General features: G+C 42.0%; 1 protein-coding gene across 5 annotated transcripts in view; it reads right to left on the reverse strand.

Moving 5' to 3' along the window:
* LOC112218458 (rho guanine nucleotide exchange factor 10-like protein) overlaps positions 1–21,247 on the reverse strand; it is a 105,286-nt gene extending 84,039 nt beyond the window's left edge. The window contains exons 1-7 of one of the 5 annotated variants that reach the window (XM_042296019.1): positions 20,970–21,247; positions 12,004–12,285; positions 11,196–11,223; positions 7,977–8,164; positions 1,795–1,899; positions 1,390–1,520; positions 323–421 (exon numbers count right to left, since the gene is read on the reverse strand). In XM_042296019.1, coding sequence (XP_042151953.1) covers positions 323–421; positions 1,390–1,520; positions 1,795–1,899; positions 7,977–8,164; positions 11,196–11,223; positions 12,004–12,280 — 828 coding nt within the window. In that variant the 5' untranslated portion in view covers positions 12,281–12,285; positions 20,970–21,247. The other 4 variants (XM_042296023.1, XM_042296026.1, XM_042296029.1 and 1 more) reach the window with 4 other exon arrangements.
* Positions 21,248–21,564: the final 317 nt, after the last annotated feature.

The following is a 21,564-nucleotide window of genomic DNA, read 5'->3' on the forward strand; positions in this document are numbered from 1 at the left end:
TAGGTTATCAACTTGGAGAAACTGGCAATGTGTTTATGGATGCAAATGTGTTTTACTCATTCATGTATCCCTAAAACTTGTCCTCATACTAAACTAGAAGGAGAGAGACAAATCTCTCATGAGAACGACTGTTTGGAGGAAAGCAGAGAAACATTAGCAAGGACAGGATGGTAAAGAAAGTGAATCATTATAATGCACTTCATACTACAGCAGGCATATTTTGGCTTTGGTAATATTGTAATCATTGCATAGCCTTCTGGGTGCTGTAAGTTTGAGTTCTAAATTGATGTCATGTTGTGTTTTCTTACTGCCAGTTATATACCTTGGTGTCATAGTTGTTTTTCCCACCTAGCCTCATGGCTATTTCACGTTTGGTCCTGGCACAACGCTCCCTCAGCCGACGCACGTCAGGGGAGTACTGCTACAGTACGGGAACGCCACAGGTGTTGGGCAGTGTGGTGCGAATCAGGTCAGGGCAGGTTGTGTTAAACCACACAGCAGGACACAGGGATGAAGGAAGGGAGATGAGACAGCGGAATATTGAGGGAAAAGGGATCAAGACAAAACAAGCAAGGCAACGCCTGGATTAATCACAAGGGTGGAGAGTGGAAGCTTAGAGCACTGCGCTGGGTCAAAGGGTAATGTCAGCCTGGACTAATAGCAATGATCTTGGTGAAGGAAGTGAGTGCAGGGGGGAGGTTGAGGCAGACATGAAGAGGGAGGAGGGGATGTTCATAGACTACCTCCTGCTGTGATATTCATTTCAGTAAAGCCACCATCGTTTCTGCCCAAACGTAACAAGCAAGTGTTCATAACAAGCAGGTCATCGCTCCCCTCTGTATATGGATATCATTTCATAGAATGTTTTCTCAATCTACGTATCAATAGCACCAGCTTAGTCAAATATGTTTTGTCAAAACTTCCCCATAGTGTACTCGGCATACACGGTATATACACAGGGATGAGACTGGACCAAATCTGACCAGAATAGCGCACAACTTCAATGAGTATATACTGCCCCCATGTGGCGGAGAGAGAGCCTACAGTCACCTACAGTATGGTTATAACATACAGCTTCTGGACAGTGTCATGACTTTGATGCCTTTCAAGTGAGAAGGAAGCTTGTTTATTCTCAGGCCACAAAGCGAGAATATTAACCCACCCAGACAGGGCTGATACATGTTTCATGTTCTTTGTATTTTCCCCAACAGTTTCTCACATGAATAAAATAAGTTTGGTGGGAGAGCAGTAGCATTGGGTGAAATATTCTCTTTGAGTCATGTCTTATGCATTGAACACAAACACAAAAATCCAGACACACACACAGACAGACAGACAGACACACAGACACACACACAGACAGACACAACAGAACGCCATCTCTCCTACCTTGCTGCGGGTTGGTAGCTTGCTCTCGGTATCAGACTGCTCGTCGTAACTTTCAAACTCACTGGAGCTCCAACCATTGCCTGCACCCTGGGGCATTTCTTCTCTGTGCACATCCTCGTAGAGCATGTCCCCTGACAGACACACACACACATACACACACACATACATAGATATACTGACATCAACAAAGCACAAAGACTGTACAGTGATCCAAGGACTGACAGTGCATTGTCAGACAGCAGATCCTCAAGCTCAATCAAGCACAGCTCAGTATTTAAGAGGAACCAAATGGCATTTGAACCCAGGTCTGATGTGCATTGGTCCAAAGACTGATGGTGCAGTATCAGACAGGGGAGACATCCAATAAAAGCAGTCAGTGGCCCGAGCCCCTGCCCCAGAACTCACCTTCGTCAGGGGAGAGTGGTCCCTCACAGGGCACGTCATCATAGATCACCTCCGGGCTCCCTGTCTGTAGTGCTGCATCGGCCTCATCATCATCCACCCCCTCACCTATTGGGGAAGACAGTAAGGACCAGTCACAAGCCCAAGCCACAGAGCCAGGAGGAGGGTTTGTCAGTGATTATTTTGCATGGCAACCAAACTTCAAGAGCAAAACCACAAGCATTATACCCCAAGGTTCTGTAACTTCTATGTTGTAATTGTCAGTGTCATTTACATCAGTTAGATGTACAGTGGCAAGAAAAAGTATGTGAAGCCTTTGGAAAAATCTGGATTTCTACATGAATTGGTCATAAAAGTTGATCTGATCTTCATCTAGGTCACAACAATAGACAAACACAGTCTGCTTAAACTAATAACACAAAAACAATTATATGTTTTCATGTGTTTATTGAACACACCGTGTAAACATTCACAGTGCAGGGTGGGAAAAGTATGTGAACCCTTGGATTTAATAACTGGTTGACCCTCTGGCAGCAACAAACAAATGTTTTCTGTAGTTGCGGATCAGACCAGCACAACGGTCAGGAGGAATTTTGGACCATTCATTTTTACAAAACTGTTTCAGTTCAGCAATATTCTTGGGATGTCTGGTGTGAACCGCTCACTTGAGGTCATGCCACAGCATTTCAATCAGGTTGAGGTCACGACGCGGACTGGGCCACTCCAGAAGGTGTATTTTCTTCTGTTGAAGCCATTCTGTTGTTGATTTACTTCTGTGTTTTGGGTTGTTGTCCTGTTGCATCACCCAACTTCTGTTGAGCTTCAATAGGTGGACAGATAGCCTTACATTCTCCTGAAAAATGTCTTGATAAACTTGGGAATATGTTTTTCCATCGATAATAGCAAGCTGTCCAGGCCCTGAGGCAGCAAAGCAGCCCGAAACCATGATGCTCCCTCCACCATACTTTACAGTTGGGATGATGTTGGTGTGCTGTGCCTTTTTTCCTCCACACATAGTGTTGTGTTTTCCTTCCAAACAAGGAAAACTGTCTGTCTGTAGTTTCATCTGTCCACAGAATATTTTGCCAGCAGTGCTGTGGAACATCCAGGTGAATTTTTGCAAACGTCAGACGTGCAGCAATGGTTTTTTTGGACAGCAGTGGCGTCTTCCCATGAACACCATCCTTGTTTAGTGTTTTACGTATCGTAGACTCGTCAACAGAGATGTTAGCATGTTCCAGAGATTTCTGTAAGTCTTTAGCTGACACTCTAGGATTCTTCTTAACCTCATTGAGCATTATGCGCTGTGCTCATGCAGTCATCTTTGCAAGAACGGCCACTCCTAGGGAAAGTAGCAACAGTGCTGAACTTTCTCAATTTATAGACAATTTGGACTGATGAATATCAAGGCTTTTAGAAATAGTTTTATAACCCTTTCCAGCTTTATGTAAGACAATCATTCTTAATCTTAGGTCTTCTAAGATCTCTTTTGTTCAAGGCATGGTTCACATCAGGCAATGCTTCTTGTGAATAGCAAACTCAAATTTTGTGAGTGTTTTTATAGGGCAGGGCAGCTCTAACCAACATCTCCAATCCCGTCTCATTGTTTGGACTCCAGGTTAGCTGACTCCTGACTCCAATTAGCTTTTGGAGAAGTCAATAGCCTAGGGGTTCACAATCTTTTCCAACCAACACTGTGAATGTTTAAATTAAGTATTCAATATAAGACAAGAAAAATACGATAATTTGTGTGTTATTAGCTTAAGCACACTATGTGTGTCTATTGTTGTGACTTAGATGAAGATAAGATCAAATTTGATGACCAATTTATGCAGAAATCCAGGTAATTCCAAAGGGTTCACATACCTTTTCTTGCCACCGTATATCATAGTCTTGAAAACATCAACAGTTCATTGATTATATTAGCAGGGACTTAGCAGGGAGGCCCTGTGTGTTGTTGTTATTTGTGGTAAGTGTGGGGTTGTGCTATGTAATTGTGGCAACATGATTATATCCACCTTGTTTGTAATGTATCGACCCTATCTATCTCCACGGTCTGCAGGATTTGTAATTAATTGCTTTGGGAGTGTTTCAGCCTAATTTAGCTTAGGGGCTTTATTGATTCGTTTTTAAATTGTGATTTGTCTGGAACGGTTCCTTATAAACCTCAAACATCAACAATCACTGGATTCAATTAATCTGATGAGAGATGTGTATTCTGACATGGATTAGCCGCCACAGCTCTATATAAGATTCTAAATAACCTTGGACACAATCCAAGAGAGAGACAAAACAGACAGTGTTCTTCTACTACAATAGGAATTATATACGCAATCGTGCACACACACAGACACGCACACATCCTCTCTCTGTGAAGAATGTGTACCGAAAGAAGGGGAATAACTGAATCTTGGCTATCAGCCTGACTATCTGCAGATCTGCAAAGTAACTGACTCAGTCTTCTGAACAGTGCTCATTATTTCAAACAGCATGGGTGTAAAGCTTGAAGAAATACACTCAGGCTGAGTTAATTTTCCCCAACAATCCCAGAAGGCAACACAGCAGAACTCAGGCAAGTTTCACCTTGGTTTGGTGAAAACCTTTTTAGCACAGTATGGCATTTCTTGACGGTAGTCCTGGGATTAGGACCCAAACTGGTCATAATGTTAGGACCAGAAGAAAATGTAAAGCTGGTATTGAACTCAATGACAGAGCCCAGGTACCAGAATCTTTGAATGGGTTACAAACTTACTATTACACTGTAGTAATCCAGTACTGATAGTAACACAGAACATCCATACTGTAGTATGACTAAATGGCAACAGTGTTATCAAATGTGTCAAATAGATTTGTATCAATCTACAGGAATGTAAGTCCACACACACCCATACAGTTATAGAGTGGACACAAAATCACCTTTTTAGGTTCTACAGCTGCACCATTGAGAGCATCTTTGCTGGCTGCATCACCGCTTAGTACGGCAACTGCAAGGCACCCGACAACAAGGTGCTACAGAGGGCGGTGAGTGCAGCCCAGTACATCACTGGGGCCGAGCTCCCTGCCACCCAAGACCTCTATACCAGGCGGTGTCAGAGGAAGGCCCAAAAAATTGTCAAAGACTCCAGCCACCCAAGCCATAGACTGTTCTCTCAGCTAACATATGGCAAGTGGTACCAGTGCACCAAGTCTGAAACCAACAGGAACCTGAACAGCTTCTAACCCCAAACCATAAGACTGTTTAACAAGACTGCTAAATAGTTAATTAAATGACTACCCGGACTATCTCATTGACCCTTTTTTGCAATAACAGTGTAAACACACTGGATGCTTCCCCACACTCACACATACTTGCACTGACTGATACCACAACACACACACACATAACACGAGCCCCCATGCAAACTGCTTGTAAAGTAAGCATTTCACTGTAAGGTCTAAACCTCTTGTATTCGGCAGATGTGACAAATACAATTTGATTTGATTCTGACGCCACACATACAGTTGAAGTCGGAAGTTTACATACACTTAGGTTGGAGTCATTAAACTATTTTTTCAACCACTCCACAAATTTCTTGTTAACAAACTATAGTTTTGGCAAGTCGGTTAGGACATCTACTTTGTGCATGACACAAGTAATTTTTCCAACAATTGTTTACAGACAGATTATTTCACTTATAATTCACTGTATCACAATTCCAGTGGGTCAGAAGTTGACTGTGCCTTTAAACAGCTTGGAAAATTCCAGAAAATTATGTCATGGCTTTAGAAGCTTCTGGTAGGCTAATTGACATAATTTCAGTCAATTGGAAGTGTACCTGTGGATGTATTTCAAGGCCTACCTTCAAACTCAGTGCCTCTTTGCTTGACATCATGGGAAAATCAAAAGAAATCAGAATCAAATTTTGGAGAAATGTCCTCTGGACTGATGAAACTAAAATAGAACTGTTTGGCCAAAATGACCATTGTTATAGTTGGAGGAAAAAGGGGGAGGCTTGCATGCCGAAGAACACCATCCCAACCGTGAAGCACGAGGGTGGCAGCATCATGTTGTGGGGGTGCTCTACTGCAGGAGGGACTGGTGCACTTCACAAAATAGATGGCATCGTGAGGAAGGAAAATTACGTGGATTTATTGAAGCAACATCTCAAGACATCAGTCAGAAAGTTAAAGCTTCATCACAAATGGGTATTCCAAACGGACAATGACCCCAAGCATACTTCCAAAGTTGAGGCAAAATGTCTTAAGGACAACAAAGTCAAGGTACTGGAGTGGCCATCACAAAGCCCTGACCTCAATCCTATAAAACATTTGTGGGCAGAACTGAAAAGGTGTGTGTGAGCAAGGAGGCCTACAAACCTGACTCAGTTACACCAGCTCTGTCAGGAGGAATGGGCCAAAATTCACCCAACTTATTGTGGGAAGCTTGTGGAAGGCTACCTGAAAAGTTTGACCCAAGTTAAACAATTTAAAGGCAATGCTACCAAATACTAATTGAGTGGATGTAAACTTCTGACCCACTGGGAATGTGATGATAGAAATAAAAGCTGAAATAAATAATTCTCTCTACTATTATTCGGACATTTCACATTCTTAAAATAAAGTGGTGATCCTAACTGACCTAAGACGGGGAATTTTTACTAGGATTAAATGTCAGGATTTGTGAAAAACTGAGTTTAAATGTATTTGGCTAAGGTGTATGTAAACTTCCGACTTCAACTGTACACTCACACACACACACACACTTTCACACTCACCAAATAAGCTGCTACTACTGTCTATTATCTATCCTGTTGCATAGTTACTTCGACCCTACATACACTACCGTTCAAAAGTTTGAGGTCACATAGAAATGTCCTTGTTTTTAAAAAAAGCACATTTCTTGTCCATTAAAATAACATCAAATTGATCAGAAATACAGTGTAGACATTGTTAATGTTGTAAATGACTATTGTAGATGGAAACAGAAGATTTTTTATGAAATATCTACATAGGCATACAAAGACACATTATCAGCAACCATCACTCCTATGTTCCAATGGCACTAATCCAAGTTTATGATTTCAAAAAGACTAATTGATCATTAGAAAACAATTTTGCAATTATGTTAGCTCAGCTGAACACTGTTGTTCTGATTAAAGAAGAAATAAAACAGGCCTTCTTTAGACTAGTTGAGTATCTGGCTCATCAGCATTTGTGGGTTTGATTACAGGCTCAAAATGGCCAGATCAAAGACCTTTCTTCTGAAATTCGTCGGTCTATCCTTGTTCTGAGAAATTAAGGCTATTCAATGCGAGAAATTGCCAAGAAACTGAAGATCTTGTACATCACTGTGTACTACTCCCTTCACAGAAAAGTGCAAACTGGCTCTAACCAGAATAGGAAAAGGAGTTTGAGGCCCACGTGCACAACTGAGCAAGAGGACAAAGACAGTGTCTAGTTTGAGAAACAGACGCCTCACACGTCCTCAACTGGTATCTTCATTAAATAGTATGCGCAAAACACCAGCCTCAACATCAACAGTGAAGAGGCGATTCCAGGATACTGGCCTTCTAGACAGAGTTGCAAAGAAAAAGCCATATCTCAGACTGTCCAATAAAAATAAAAGATTAAGATGGGAAAAAGGACACAGACACTGGACAGAGGAACTGATCACAAAACTGAGGTACAGATTGTTAAATCAGATTTCTACAGTATCCATGCATGATGCTGAAAATGTTTACACCACACTTAAAATAGATTACTATTATAAACTAAGGCATACATTTTTCAATATCAACAAGAACAGGGAGTATGTGAAGACAACTAAAGAGAAAGGTGAAATAAAGTTGAGCAGAGCCTGGCTTAGTCAGGCTCCTTACAGAGTCCTTAGTGGACCACCTTCAAATAGCCTAATGTCAGCAAGAGCAATTTCCCTTGGTGGAAATAGACCAATAGTCTACTATTGATCCTCATCCTGAATGAATTGAATTCCTGTCATGTCCATGTTGAAATCAAATCATGGGAGGGAGAGAGTGTGTGCTGGCCGTTGCCCTTTGGAAGTTCCACGCAACGATTACAAACCAATACAGTTTATTTTATTACTGTAAAACAATGGAAGTTATGAAAGCCTATACTGTAATTGGTGTAAGCTTGCTCTCTTCTGTCTATATCATGTTTCATGTATCTATATCTATGTAGTTCTGTACCTTCAGAGTGTTCTCTCAAGCTGGAGCTCTTCTTCTCAGTCTCCACGCTATGGTCCTCCGAGTCAGTTTGGTTCTCCACTGGTAACATGTCTCCAGGACCAGACCTTTCCTGGGACTCCTCCCGGGGCTGCTCTCCCACTGAAGGTGCTGCAGCGATGGGCTCAACCAGCTCGACCGGGCCAGAGACCCTGGAACATACCAGGCAGAGTATTGAAAGCAGTTATGACTACTCTAGGCTGGGTGCTGTGTGGCTCATTACAAGTGAATTGCAGTGTGGAGGAGGAGGAGGTCGAGGAGGAAAGGTGAAGTAGGCGGGGCAAAGAGTATGAAGCACTGCTGTCCCAGCATGCTAACGCCTTGATCACACAGACAGTGTCATTGCACAAAATGGTGAGCAGCATAATCTGGAAATGTGTGCAGCAAAAGTTACCGTTTTTGTCAAGCCGTCTATGCATTTGATACATATGTTCGATAAATCCAACGTATGCACCACACAACACACTGCAACTGCTTCTGCAACGCAATGCTACAAGTTAATTACAGAGTTCCATTGGAAATTAATTAACTTCTGGTGTACCAAAACGCAATGACGCTGTTGATGTGAACGAGGTGTAACACTTCCTTAAACCTGCCACAGCTATATGTTCCTTGTGCAGCTCATTTCTGCTAGGTTGGTCAGTCCTATTCACTGTGGTGTGATGATTCTGCTGACTGCTGTTGTGAGGGATGGAGAGAGTCATCTGATCCAGGTAAACTCATGTGAGACCATGAATATGATAATGTGACCTTACCTCCTGCTTGATATATTAACTGTGAGCTATGAAAGATCCCCCTAAACGATAGCCATTGATCACCTGACATTCCTAAAGCCTAACCATAATAATGACTGGCCCTGGAATATTGCCTTTGAGACATCTCCTAATACTGATCTTGTAGGTATTCTGTAAAGAGCTACCACTTTCTTATGTTTTCAAGCTACCAGTGAGAGTTACAGCAATTCTCCCACATGCTTGATTATACAGCTAGATCTGGGATGGAGGAGAAACCAATCTCATTAAATGCATCCCTCCCACCATCCCTCTCGGCTTTGCCAACAGCCAGTATGTCAATCAGTCAGCAAGATATTGTACCTCTCCCCTGTTCCAGGCATGCCTGACAGTCCTCAATGTTTACAGAATTACACAGTTTAGTTGTGTAGGAAATATTTTGAAGCCAAATATAGCTTGCAAGCAACCTGTTGGCCAGACTTTCTGTATATATTATTGCATTACCTTCTTTGGCAAGACAACAAAAAGGCGTTAGCTAAAGCTTGTTTGAGCAATGTTGAAACTTCAAACCCAGTTCCTAGTAATGTCCGCTAATAAACGTTTCAACTGTTCACATTGCACTGCCTCCCCAAAGACACCAGACTCAGTCAGGAAGCAGCTCACGGGGCTGGCAAAGATAACCCAACATATTACAGCTAAGAGTTTTTACAGAGTAATGTCTACTCAAGCAGTTTTCTATGAATAAGAACTTTCTCAAATAAATTATAAGAAAAACTATGCTGGGGTAGAATGTGCCTCAGACATATTAATAACACAGCATATGAAATGAAAAAATTCATACAGAACGCATGTCTCATTACTGTGGTTTCAAATGGGTATTTAACCAGACGTTTTTTGAGAACACAAACTATTTCAATGTGTAAAAGACTGGAAAAGTATATATTGTATGGTTCATCTTTGTAGGCCTACGCCCTTCACTTGTCTATACAAGCCCCTGTGAGTCATAGGTCTATAGCAGAAGAAATGGCAAACGTATTTCAATGCAAATAGAACAGACGGAGGCACAGTGTGAGCAGCCTGAATGCAAGGCCTTAGATGTGTTTCAACGCCCTCTAACTACAGAACACAGTCAACCAGGGAGCCATGTTTACTTGGCTTTCCTCCCGTCTCTATGGAAATAGTGCTGACCATGCTGATGATGGGCTAGCTAGACCTTCATTGTAACTACAGTTACTATAACGAGTCTAATCAAACAACACACCACCTGCTATAGCAAATGCATCTTGCGTCTGCGCCCTGACAGTGTACACAGGTCTGTATACGGCATCGGTGTCTTTTGTAACATTGTTTACTTGAACAGGTTGCAAACCCAGCTTGCAGATCTACCACTAAGCAGAATACTGTGCAGAGCAGACAGCAAGGAAAGGTGGAATGAAGATAAAGAAAAAAGGAAAAGGAGTGTTGTAAAGTGGGGTTGCTTCAGTGGAGTGTTAAATGTGAGCCCCTCTAGTCTAAGGCTACAGCTCAACTGAACATAAAGCAGAGCCATATAAATGTCAAGTGTCAAGTTGTCATGGTGACCGTTGTCCAGGACTTTTCAATCTTAAGGGTCTCACTTAATGAAAGCTATCTGTCAAAGGTCCTAGAATCAACAGATGCACCTAGACATGCGCACACACACACAATACCTCTGCTTTCCTGACTTGAATAGACCTGTAGACATGTTATGCATGTTCTACAACAATGTTTCTACTACAAAGTATTCTTTGCGATGCAAAAATATCTGAATCTGAGCTGAAACAGACACACAGAGCAAACGTGCTGACACACACCTTCCACCTTGTTGGAGGAAAAAGCTATTGATAGCTCCACTAGGAAAGGGAGAATATTGACCCGCAGTGAAACAGTCTACTCAGCAGAAATCTTCCAGAGGAGAAATCTCAGAAACCACAGTCCCTTCTCTCACAATCCAACCCTGTTCAAACATACACACACACACACACAGACACACTGAGAGATACACACTATCACAGTCACTCACATACAACCCGCTTTTCAGCACAGGAAAGCCCACAGGAACGACAGGCCCTGGCTCTCCTATCAGCATGGGTTTCCCAGCACACTTCCTAGCACACCATCATGCTGGGACCTAACCAGGACCAGTGGCCCCCACCAAGACAGGGGACCCCAAATTAAAAGGTTGATAACATGTTTCTAATGTACATTCTAGTGAACCCCCTAACTCATATACAACTTTTTACACTGCAAACTGCTATAACCTATCTTTCTACTTTGACACGCCCCTTCTCTATGAAAAAAGAGATGTTTCTGATTTTGGGTCATGCTAATACAGTATATTGATAACTTAATGAAGACAGATGTTTCCTCCTATGAGGCCAAACCACACAACCCCTGAAGATGGAATGCAGATAGAAAGCAGAGAGTCTCTTACCGCCTGGGTGGGTTGCTAACTGGAACATCTGTGGGGAGAATTAAGCGGGAGACATTAGACATCTTTTTTTTTAATGTAACGTCATGCTTGTGTTTGTTACTATAACTTGTACAACGTGTAGCATATGGGAAGGACAGCTAAAAAGTTTGGAATACATCCAGATAGGTCTCAATGTGAGGAAAACTATACAAAAGTATATCTTATTTCCTCTTTACTTCATCTTAATCGACCTTGTTTTATGAAGAGCGGTAGGTCCTGTGTCTCCAAGAAGACAATCGCTGTTGAAAACAGACCACAGGAATTGTATTATTAGCGCTATATAGGTCCTGTGTGCAAATCAGCTTTTATGGAAGATATTCCTATTCAAACTATTATTTAATTTATCCAGAGACAATGTGAGCCCTCTCATCTTACCTGGGAGGGCAAAGTCCCAGCCGGACGCCCGTGTCCTCCACCATCCACTGGGTAACAGGCTTCCACCGTACAGCATCATCAACCCCAGAATTCCCCAGTGGAGAAATGCACCACAACCCACTTAACGGATTACTACGCGTAGGCTTCGTGAGAAGTATTTTAATTAAGCACTAATCGCTTCCTTTTGTCCGACAGAAGTTCACATAGATTTAAATCTCCTTCTTTAGCAAGGAGTGTAATTAACAGAGCTTGTTTGGCAACATGACTCAGGTAGTCAACAGCATACTGATATCAACAAGTTTCACTGCTCTTTATTCAATTAGAACCTTAGCACCTTATGAGACCAGTGGAGAAGAGTCACTCACAATGTGTTGTAATAGAAAGAACACTTTACCTGAAGAGGCCGTGGAGTCTTGTCCCTGTGAAGGATTGTCCTCCTGACCAGCAGGGGGCATTGCATTGAGGTGCTGTTGTGAGTGTGCAAGGGGTGTTGTTACTGCATTGTCCTGTGGTTGGCTTGTGGCCTCCATAGATGACTCGTTTGCCGTTTGCATGGCTTCCACTGGGTCTTTCTCATCAGCACTGTCATCAAACTCAAACTTCTCTCCTTGCTCTTCATCTTCCTCCTCCTCTTCCTCCCTCTGTTGCTGCTGATAATTCACAGTGGACATAAGCTCTGGAACAGAGAACAGAGACAAATGGATAGTACAAATGTTGAAGAAAAAACAGAAATAATGTTCCTTGTCTGACAAAAACTGACATGCACTTGACTTCCCAAAAGTTGCTACAATTTAGAAACTGATTGGAGTTTTTGTTTACAAAGAAAACACATATAAATAGTTAAATGTATAAATACACAAACCACAAAAAGGTATAACAGTTGTAAGTACTAATAAAGTGTACTAAGGTATCTATGTAACCACCATGAACATGCAAAGGTTTAAAGACACTTCAAGTGGTATGTCCATTTCATATACATGACAAATTATTTTGGTAAAGCTTATTTACTTTGTGCTCTTTTTTCAATGACTAATCGTTGTTTAAACTTTACACAGTACTAAGACTCTAATCTGTAGTTTGTGTATGGGTGCTGGCTGCTGAGAACTCAGGGTGAAAACTTAAAAGGTGGAATTATGTTGGAATGGGCTCCAGTTCCCCCTATTACAAAATTTTTGATTATCTGTACTTATATGTATATTTTTGACAACTTTTACTTCACTACATTCCTAAAGAAAATGTACTTTTTTCATTTCCCCTGACAACCAAAAGTACCCGTTACATTTTGAATGCTTAGCAGGACAGGAAAATGGACTCACTACACACACACGCTTCATTTGTAAATGATGTCTGAGTGTTGGAGTGTGCCCCTGGCGATCCGTAAAAAGAAGGAAAAAATGGTGCCATCTGGTTTGCTTAATATAAGGAATTTTAAATGATTTATATACTTACTTTTGATACTTAAGTACCGTATATTTAAAACCAAATACCTTTCGTCAAGTAGTATTTTACTGGGTGACTTTCACTTAAGTCATTATCTTCAGGTTAAACGTGGAAGACACATTTCAGTTGAATGCCTTCAGTTGTACAACTGACTAGGTATCCCCCTTTCCCTTTCCCCTTACTCAAGTATGACAATTGGGTACTATTTCCACCACTGGTTTTAGTTTCATTCCAATCTAAATTCCAGAAAAAACAATGGTGTGAAACATCAGCCTGGTCTCATAGACTAGACATAACAGCAAACGTTAATCTGGGACAAATTAGTATAATATGTTACATTTGGTATGGTTACATAGGACAGAAGGTAATTTAAGGCAAACATGAAAGTAGGGTGGTTGGGTAGGTGTATAACACAAATGTCTAACAACCCGAAGGTTGTGTGTTCGAATTTCATCACAGACAACTTTAGCATTTGAGCTAATTTGCAACTACTTATTACTTTTAGCTACTTTGCAACCACTTAGCATGATAGCTAACCCTTACACTAACCTTAACCCTTTAACCTAACTCCAAACCCTAACCTTAACACTAACCTTAACCCTAACCCCTAGCCTAGCTAACTTTAGCCACCTAGCTAACATTAGCCACAAAAAATTGCAATTTGTAACATATCATAAGAAATGGATGATGGACATCCACAAATGAATACATACCATACCAAAACGTAATATATTATACTAACTTGAGTGTCCCAGATTTACACTTACTATGTTACGCCAGTTTGGAAACATAAGCCTCATACTGTTTACATAGACATGTATTGTAATACAAAATAACATTTAGACAACTGCAAGATATTTTGTGAAGAAACAGTCTATTCCTGGATTCACAGGTCACTAAATCCTTTCACTGGATCATCTGATGTAAATTTAAAAAACAATAGTTAAGTCTGGTCAGAGTTGAGTTGTTGTGACCACTACGCTGTATTACCTACATTACTGAATGTGGGTCACTAGCAACAGGTTGTTTTGACTAGTTTGCTTTCTCAGTACTGTGAAAAATTCCAATCCTTTAAGCACGGCAGAATTATGGCTGCCTCCAGAACCACAAAGGAAGAGACATGCAACAGAGAGGGGATTACAGTTCCAGTATAAAAGCAGGACAAAATTGCTGAGAAAGGCTGTTAGCATAATTAAACAGTCTGACAGGGCTTACCTGAAGATTAAAGGAGATATCTATACCCTGACGGTGATGAGCCCATACGGGTTGTTTTTGTCATTTTAATAGGGTATTCCTCTCACTACATACAACGTGTCTGGCCTAAATACCTCAACCTCATAGCTGGGGGGGTTTCCCTACATGTAGAGGGCGGCTCTGTATCCTTAGCAGAGCACCACTCCCGAGTCCTGGAGTTCTGGTGAAGTCTCATAGTGCAGCATCTGCTTTACATTTCGATTAGTGCTGAACTGTTTCCTCTGCAGGAACATTCCTGACCCTGATTGGCCTGTTTGCACGCCCCCTTGGGGAATGACAGCATAGGGTAAAGTGGGGTGGACCAGACTATGGGCGGCAAAAGAGTTCGGAGCTGGCCCATTTGGAGATCATTGCACAATTCATTTTCATCCCAAATCCTCCACTGAATACAAAGTCTGACTCAACCCTCTCCTGACAGTTCTATCAGGAAATTAGGTCAGTTATAGGGAGTGGGGTACTGTAATGTTGTTGGCATGGTGATGGCTTGAAACTACTAAACAGGGATACTTTTCTAATCTTAATTTGAGACGTATTAAACATGAGTGGCAAAGTAGGCCAGGTTTGAAAATTGCAGTCACTTTTCTTCAGGGGTAATACTAAGACCATATCCTCACTCGGTTGGTGCAATTCTAGTCATGTGTGGACCCAGCCCACCACGGCCTCTATCCTCTTCGCTGTACCACAAACCCAGTTTCTCCAGACGGCCCACTTATTGCTCTAATAAACAATGAGCCTTTTGTAGGGGAAAAGCTCTGCTCACTCTCAGAAAGCATTGTTTCTGCATTGGTCACTGAACTGCTGGACTGTCTGGGAGTGAGATCACAGGTCAGAGGGTGATGACCATGCTGTGCTTTATGTGATATGTCAGAGCCATGCTCTGCTCAGTATAATGGAGGATCTGTGGGATAAAATCAATGAGAACTGCTCCTCCCTCCGAGTTAAATACTTTAGTAGTCTACCGCCATGTATAATGGAAAAATCACCAGGGTTTTTTCCAGAGAAGGAAAAGCAGGATTGGCAAAATAATCTTTCATAATAAGTTATGTTGGTGTAATTGATATGATCTTTCGAGCATCCCCTAAGTTCTTTGACATTGAGCAATATGTATTAAATACTCTAACACAATACAATTGCACAATGAAAATGAATGAGATGTCACTTTTTGCATAAAAAATGCACTTGACATTGCCAGCAGAAAATAGTTTGCTGCCTGACTAATCAAATCAAAGTTTATTTGTCATGTCCGCTGAATACAACAGGTGACCTTATAGTGAAATGCTTACTTACAGGCTCTAACCAATAGTGCAAAAAGGTATTAGGTGAACAACAGGTAAGTAAAGAAATAAAAACAATAGTAAAAAGACAGTGAAAAATAACAGTAGTGAGGCTATAAAAGTAGCGAGGCTACATACAGACACCGGTTAGTCAGGCTGATTGAGGCAGTATGTACATGTAGATATGGTTAAAGTGACTATACATATATGGTGAACAGAGAGTAGCAGTAGCGTAAAAGAGGGGTTGGCCGGGGATGGGTGACGGGACACAATGCAGATAGCCCGGTTAGCCAATGTGCGGGAGCACTGGTTGGTCAGGCCAATTGAGGTAGTATGTACATGAATGTATAGCCTCTTCAAACTCAGGAAACTCCCTCCTTTTGTTGAAATACTTTTGTACAACATAAATTTAAAAACCAAACTCGAAGTGAAAAATCTTTTAGACTCCCTGTCAAAAGAGACTAGGATAAGTGGAAACTAAGCTTGAACTAGTTCTGTCCTAAAGGCATTCTTGAGGAAATTGGATACAGTACCTTGCAGAATTAAAATGAAACAAACACAACCACACACCCTAACGCAAATAAAGAGTTCAGCCCAGCCGTGGTGTGGTAATGTTTGGAGAAGATGCAGAGGCGACAAGGAGGTCTTTGGGGTATGGTTGGACCTTGACTTCCAGACCACACCCTGTTCACTGCTGGATGCAAAAGCAGATGGTGCAATTACAGACAGGAGGAAGGCACATATTTCCTAATGATTCAATGTTTGGGAGTATAGAATGTGCAACTGCAAGCTGGATTCATAGAGATGTTTGAATTCGAACATGAGATGGGAGAGATCTGCTGAACTGAATGTGCAATATCCCCCACAAAGACTTGAGTCCAGTGCTGGCTGCCCGCATAAGGCCCAGGCCGGGGCAGTCATTGGTTAGGCAAGGAGAGGGAGTCAGGGTGCATCAATGGACAATAGAACAGAGCCGCAGCTGGTGGAGAGTATAGACTGAATAAACAGCAACGGAATTCTTACAGAAGGCAGCTAAAACAGCCTTCTTTTATCTAGACTCTTCCTTGGTTTTATGGAGGGTGGTTTGACTGGTTTCCAAACTTCCACTCTCTACTAGACAGGAGATGCAATGGAACATATCAGTCCAAAGAAGTTCTTCCTCCTTTTTCTGAATATCAAGATCCCAAAGGAAATAGTCTTGTCGTGAAGAGATAGGGATGTGAGACAACCCATTTAGACGCAAGAAACAGTTCATCTGGTCAGAAGCAGTTGTCTGTCATCCTTTAGCTGTCAAAAACAGAGCTCCGTGAGTGGGAGTGTTTGTAACACATACTAATGGATTGTATGCCTCCTCCTTGATTCCCCAACTAACTCCTGCCAAACATTGAGCATAGGGACCTGTTAGATTATCTGACTGTCAGATTTAACTTAAACCAGATTTATCATAAACCAGAACTCAGTTTGTTTTTCTCCTGATGTAAGCTCCATTGTAAGCTACAGTACAGAAAGCTGTGTTATAGTGTACTGATTACTGAACATTGAGAACAAATATTTGTCAGCATCATAGACTGTATGGACAGCATAGTGAAACATTCATGATGCGCTGCTTTCATACGCACTGCCATGGTCGGCACTGTTCAGACATGCAGGTATACATTATTCATACAAGAGCCACATGGGCCTTCAATTGCCCTCCACTACAGAAGCTGTTGCTGTGCCCACTGTGTACGAAGGTAGTCTGTGATGGTAGTCACACTACTCAAGGTCACAGTGAGTGTTACTGTTCTCCACTGTTTCTCCATCTGGGCTCTGACCACTGACTGTACAGTGGCAAGAAAAAGTATGTGAACCCTTTGGAAAAATCTGGATTTCTGCATAAATTGGTCATAAAATTTGATCTGATTTTCATCTAGGTCACAACAGCTGACAAACACTCTGCTTAAACCAATAACACGCAAACAATTATATGTTTTCATGTCTTTATTGAACACACGGTGTAAACATTCACAGTGCAGGGTGGGGAAAGTATGTGAATCCTTGGATTTAATAACTGGTTGACCCTCTGGCAGCAACAAACAAATGTTTTCTGTAGTTGCAGATCAGACCAGCACAACGGTCAGGGGGAATTTTGGTCCATTCCTCTTTACAAAACTGTTTCAGTTCAGCAATATTCTTGGGATGTCTGGTGTGAACCGCTCACTTGAGGTCATGCTACAGCATTTCAATCAGGTTGAGGTCAGGACTCGGACTGGGCCACTCCAGAAGGTGTATTTTCTTCTGTTGAAGCCATTCTGTTGTTGATTTACTTCTGTGTTCTGGGTCATTGTCATGTTGCATCACCCAACTTCTGTTGAGCTTCAATTGGTGGACAGATAGCCTTACATTCTCCTGAAAAATGTCTTGATAAACTTGGGAATTAATTTTCCTGTCGATGATAGCGTACCGTCCAGGCCCTGAGGCAGCAAAGCAGCCCGAAACCATGATGCTCCCTCCATCATACTTTACAGTTGGGATGAAGTTTTGATGTTGGTGTGTTGTGCCTTTTTTCCTCCACACATAGTGCTGTGTGTTCCTTCCAAGCAACTCAACTATAGTTTCATCTGTCCACAGAATATGTTGCCAGTAGTGCTGTGTGTTCCTTCCAAGCAACTCAACTATAGTTTCATCTGTCCACAGAATATTTTGCCAGTAGTGCTGTGGAACATCCAGATGTTTTTTTGCGAACTTCAGACATGGAATGTATTTTTTTGGACAGCAGTGGCTTCTTCCATGGTGTCCTCCCATGAACACCATTCTTGTTTTGTGTTATACGTATCATAGACTTGTCAACAGAGATGTTAGCATGTTCTTTAGCTGACACTAGGATTCTTCTTAACCTCATTGAGCATCCTGCGCTGTGCTCACGCAGTCATCTTTACAGGACGGCCACTCCAAAGAAGAGTAGCAACAGTGCTGAACATTCTCCATTTATAGACAATTTGTCTTACCGTGGACTGATGAACATCAAGGCTTTTAGACATACTTCTGTAACCCTTTCCAGCTTTATGCAAGTCAACAATTCTAAATCTTGGGTCTTCTGAGATCTCTTTTGTTCAAGGCATGGTTCACATCAGGCAATGTGAAAAGCAAACTCCAATTTTGTGAATGTTTTTAATACGGCAGGGCAGCTCTAACTAACATCTCCAATCTCATCTCAATGATTGTACTCCAGGTTAACGGACTCCTGACTCCAATTAGCTTTTGGAGAAGTCATTAGGCTTGGGGTTCACAATTTTTCCAACCTACACTGTGAATGTTTAAATTATGTATTCAATATAAAACAAGAAAAATACAATAATTTGTGAGTTATTAGTTTAAGCAGACTGTGTTTGTCTGTTGTTGTGACTTAGATGAAGATCAGATCTAATTTTATAACCAGTTTATGCAGAAATCCAGATAATTCCAAGGGGTTCACATACTTTTTCTTGTCACAGTACATACCTAAGTCCAAACACTGCAGGTAAGTCACTTCCCTAATAGCAATGTAATTATAGTAGAAATCCACTTTATATTTGTAACGCAGTCATAGTTGACATTGCACATTCATAAATGTATATTGTACATCCTGTTGTGTACATAGCAGTTTTATTACTATGCATACTACCATCCTCTATTGACTTATTTTATTATTATTATTGATATTGATAACGTACTACAATGTTGAGGGAGCTAGCATGTAAGCATTTCACTGCCCCTTTTATACCTGCTGTAAATACCTACTGTGTATTTGACAAATAAAATGTTATTTGATCAAAGATCAAGATCAAACATTCTAGGTGTATGGTAAGTCCTTAATAATCAAACATTCCCATCTAGGGTTATGGTTGGGTGTCAGAATGACCAAAACGTCACTGTGTGACAGCAGGTTCACTGACCTGGGTGTCCTGTTCCCACACTCTCCATTGTGATCCCTGTCAATGGCGCATCTGAATGATCTTTTCTTGGGCCAATGAAAGCTCGGTTTGAAGCTTTGTGTACATGTTAATTGTTGATACTTCCCTATTGTTCAGTCTTGGCCAGCCAGGGTTGTTCAGTATCATTATACAGAATTGTTAGCTGTTTCAATACAGAGGGGGGTTGAGCTGTCCCTTTGATGCAGTCGTAGGAATTTGACTTTGCTATTAATGTATGAATGCAACTTACGGCACAGTTACAGCAAGCATGAAGGATGTGACACAGTACAGAGAGATGGTAGGGCTGTGATGGTCATGGAATTTTGGATGACTTATTGGTCAGCCAAATGAGCGCGCTCACTGTTAAAACGTCCCCCCCCCCCCTTTATATTATATTTCTATGTGTGCTGCTGCTGCAGGGAGGGGCCGTTGCCTACAATAATGATTCGCTACAACACCTTGCTTGTTTTAGCGAGGAGCAATAAAGTTTCACGTTACAGCGGAAACGGGCACAAATGGCCGACCGTCCCGTCTTCAGTCAGCCATTCTTTCCAATTATTTTTTAAAGTGGTTATGACGGTTACTTTATTTTCATGATGGTCTTCATCCATAACTGTCTGTACTAATTCCCCTAGGGCTTCCGGGAGTGGGAAGGCCTCAGCTGTGTATTCACTATGGCGTGAGAGGAAAAGGCGAGTGGGGTCCCATTCATAGGAGAATCTTTGTGGTTTAAGCTCCAGGCCAGACATGCATGGACTATTAATTAATGGAACTTGATTGTCGAACAAAAGTTTAACAGTCTGACTCAGGGAATGCTGGGACATCCGACTAAAGCGGGAAACACTACATCTTTCCAAAATGCAGATCAGAGGTCCCCCTCTCCCCATTCCTTTCTCCTTAGTGGGGATGAGGCAGCGTGAAATTCATTCAGGGAGGGGCTATTGTACTCCAGGAAGGAGCCCCAAGACTAGGGCTGGATAGACGACTCCAGTTTCAGCCCGGGGCTATGGAGGGGGTACAGTAATGAATATACTGGAGTGGAGTATCTCTGGCCCAGTTCTGCCTGGAATCAATGTATAGATCCTCCCTATTGATGGTGTATGTCTCTGGACCAGAGTGCCTCATGGTCTTTCCCTTGATAATATGGGTAGCCAAGCCCCAGACACAGCCCTCTCTGAAGGTTAGTCCTGGTGTAATCGTCTGTGAAAGAGTGTATTCAACAAAGAGGCCACCCGGCTTTGGGTATTGCCTCTGCTCTCCTTTCCTCCTCTGTAACTCCGCTGCCCGAAGCTGCAAGCTATCGGACCCAGGGTCTGAGAGCACAAAACAACACACCCACCCACCCCCACTCCCTCCATGGCCCCTTCAACAAAGCTCTTGTCTTGGTGAACATGCAGAGAAGTGAAACAAAAAAGAGGAAGAGTGTATATAGTAGAATACAATAAAAATACACCTCTCACCTTCTTGTCCTCGGTAGTATTTCCTCCAACAAGCTTCAGTTACTCCCTGTGGACTCTTTAATCCTGGTTACCTCCCATGAACATTCCGTGTATATACTGGCAGGTTCCTCACTCATTCCCCTGTATGTCTGCTTTAAGAGCTCCTAGGGCTCCGGCAGAATAGACTGGAAATACTGTTTACTTTCCCACATTAGGTCAGCTCCACTCCTCACACTAGCTGCTCTGAATGAGGCTCCCCCTACTCCCTCCTCTCTCGATTCTATGGTTCAGTCCCTCCCTCTCGCTCTTTTTCTCACAATTTCTTGCCCGGTCTTCCTGTCCCTCTTCCCTCTTTTTCTCTCCCCTTATGTTTAGTCCCTCCCTCCCTCCTCCAATCTCCTGCCCCCTGCTGCTTAACAGACACAAAGCAGGCCAAAGGGCTTTCTCAGCATTGATTGGCCAATGGCAGAGCAAAAGTCTTGGCTTCGGCCAATAGAAATGCTAAAGTATGGCACATGCCCAATCAGAGCAGATATGCAGATGTAGAGGGTGGGCCAAGAGGTATTAGGATGGGAAACTTGGGTGAAAGGGGGAATAGTTTGGAACAATGTTAGTG

The sequence above is a fragment of the Oncorhynchus tshawytscha genome, linkage group LG02, assembly GCF_018296145.1.
Source record: "Oncorhynchus tshawytscha isolate Ot180627B linkage group LG02, Otsh_v2.0, whole genome shotgun sequence".
In the NCBI taxonomy this organism is placed as follows: Eukaryota; Metazoa; Chordata; class Actinopteri; order Salmoniformes; family Salmonidae; genus Oncorhynchus; species Oncorhynchus tshawytscha.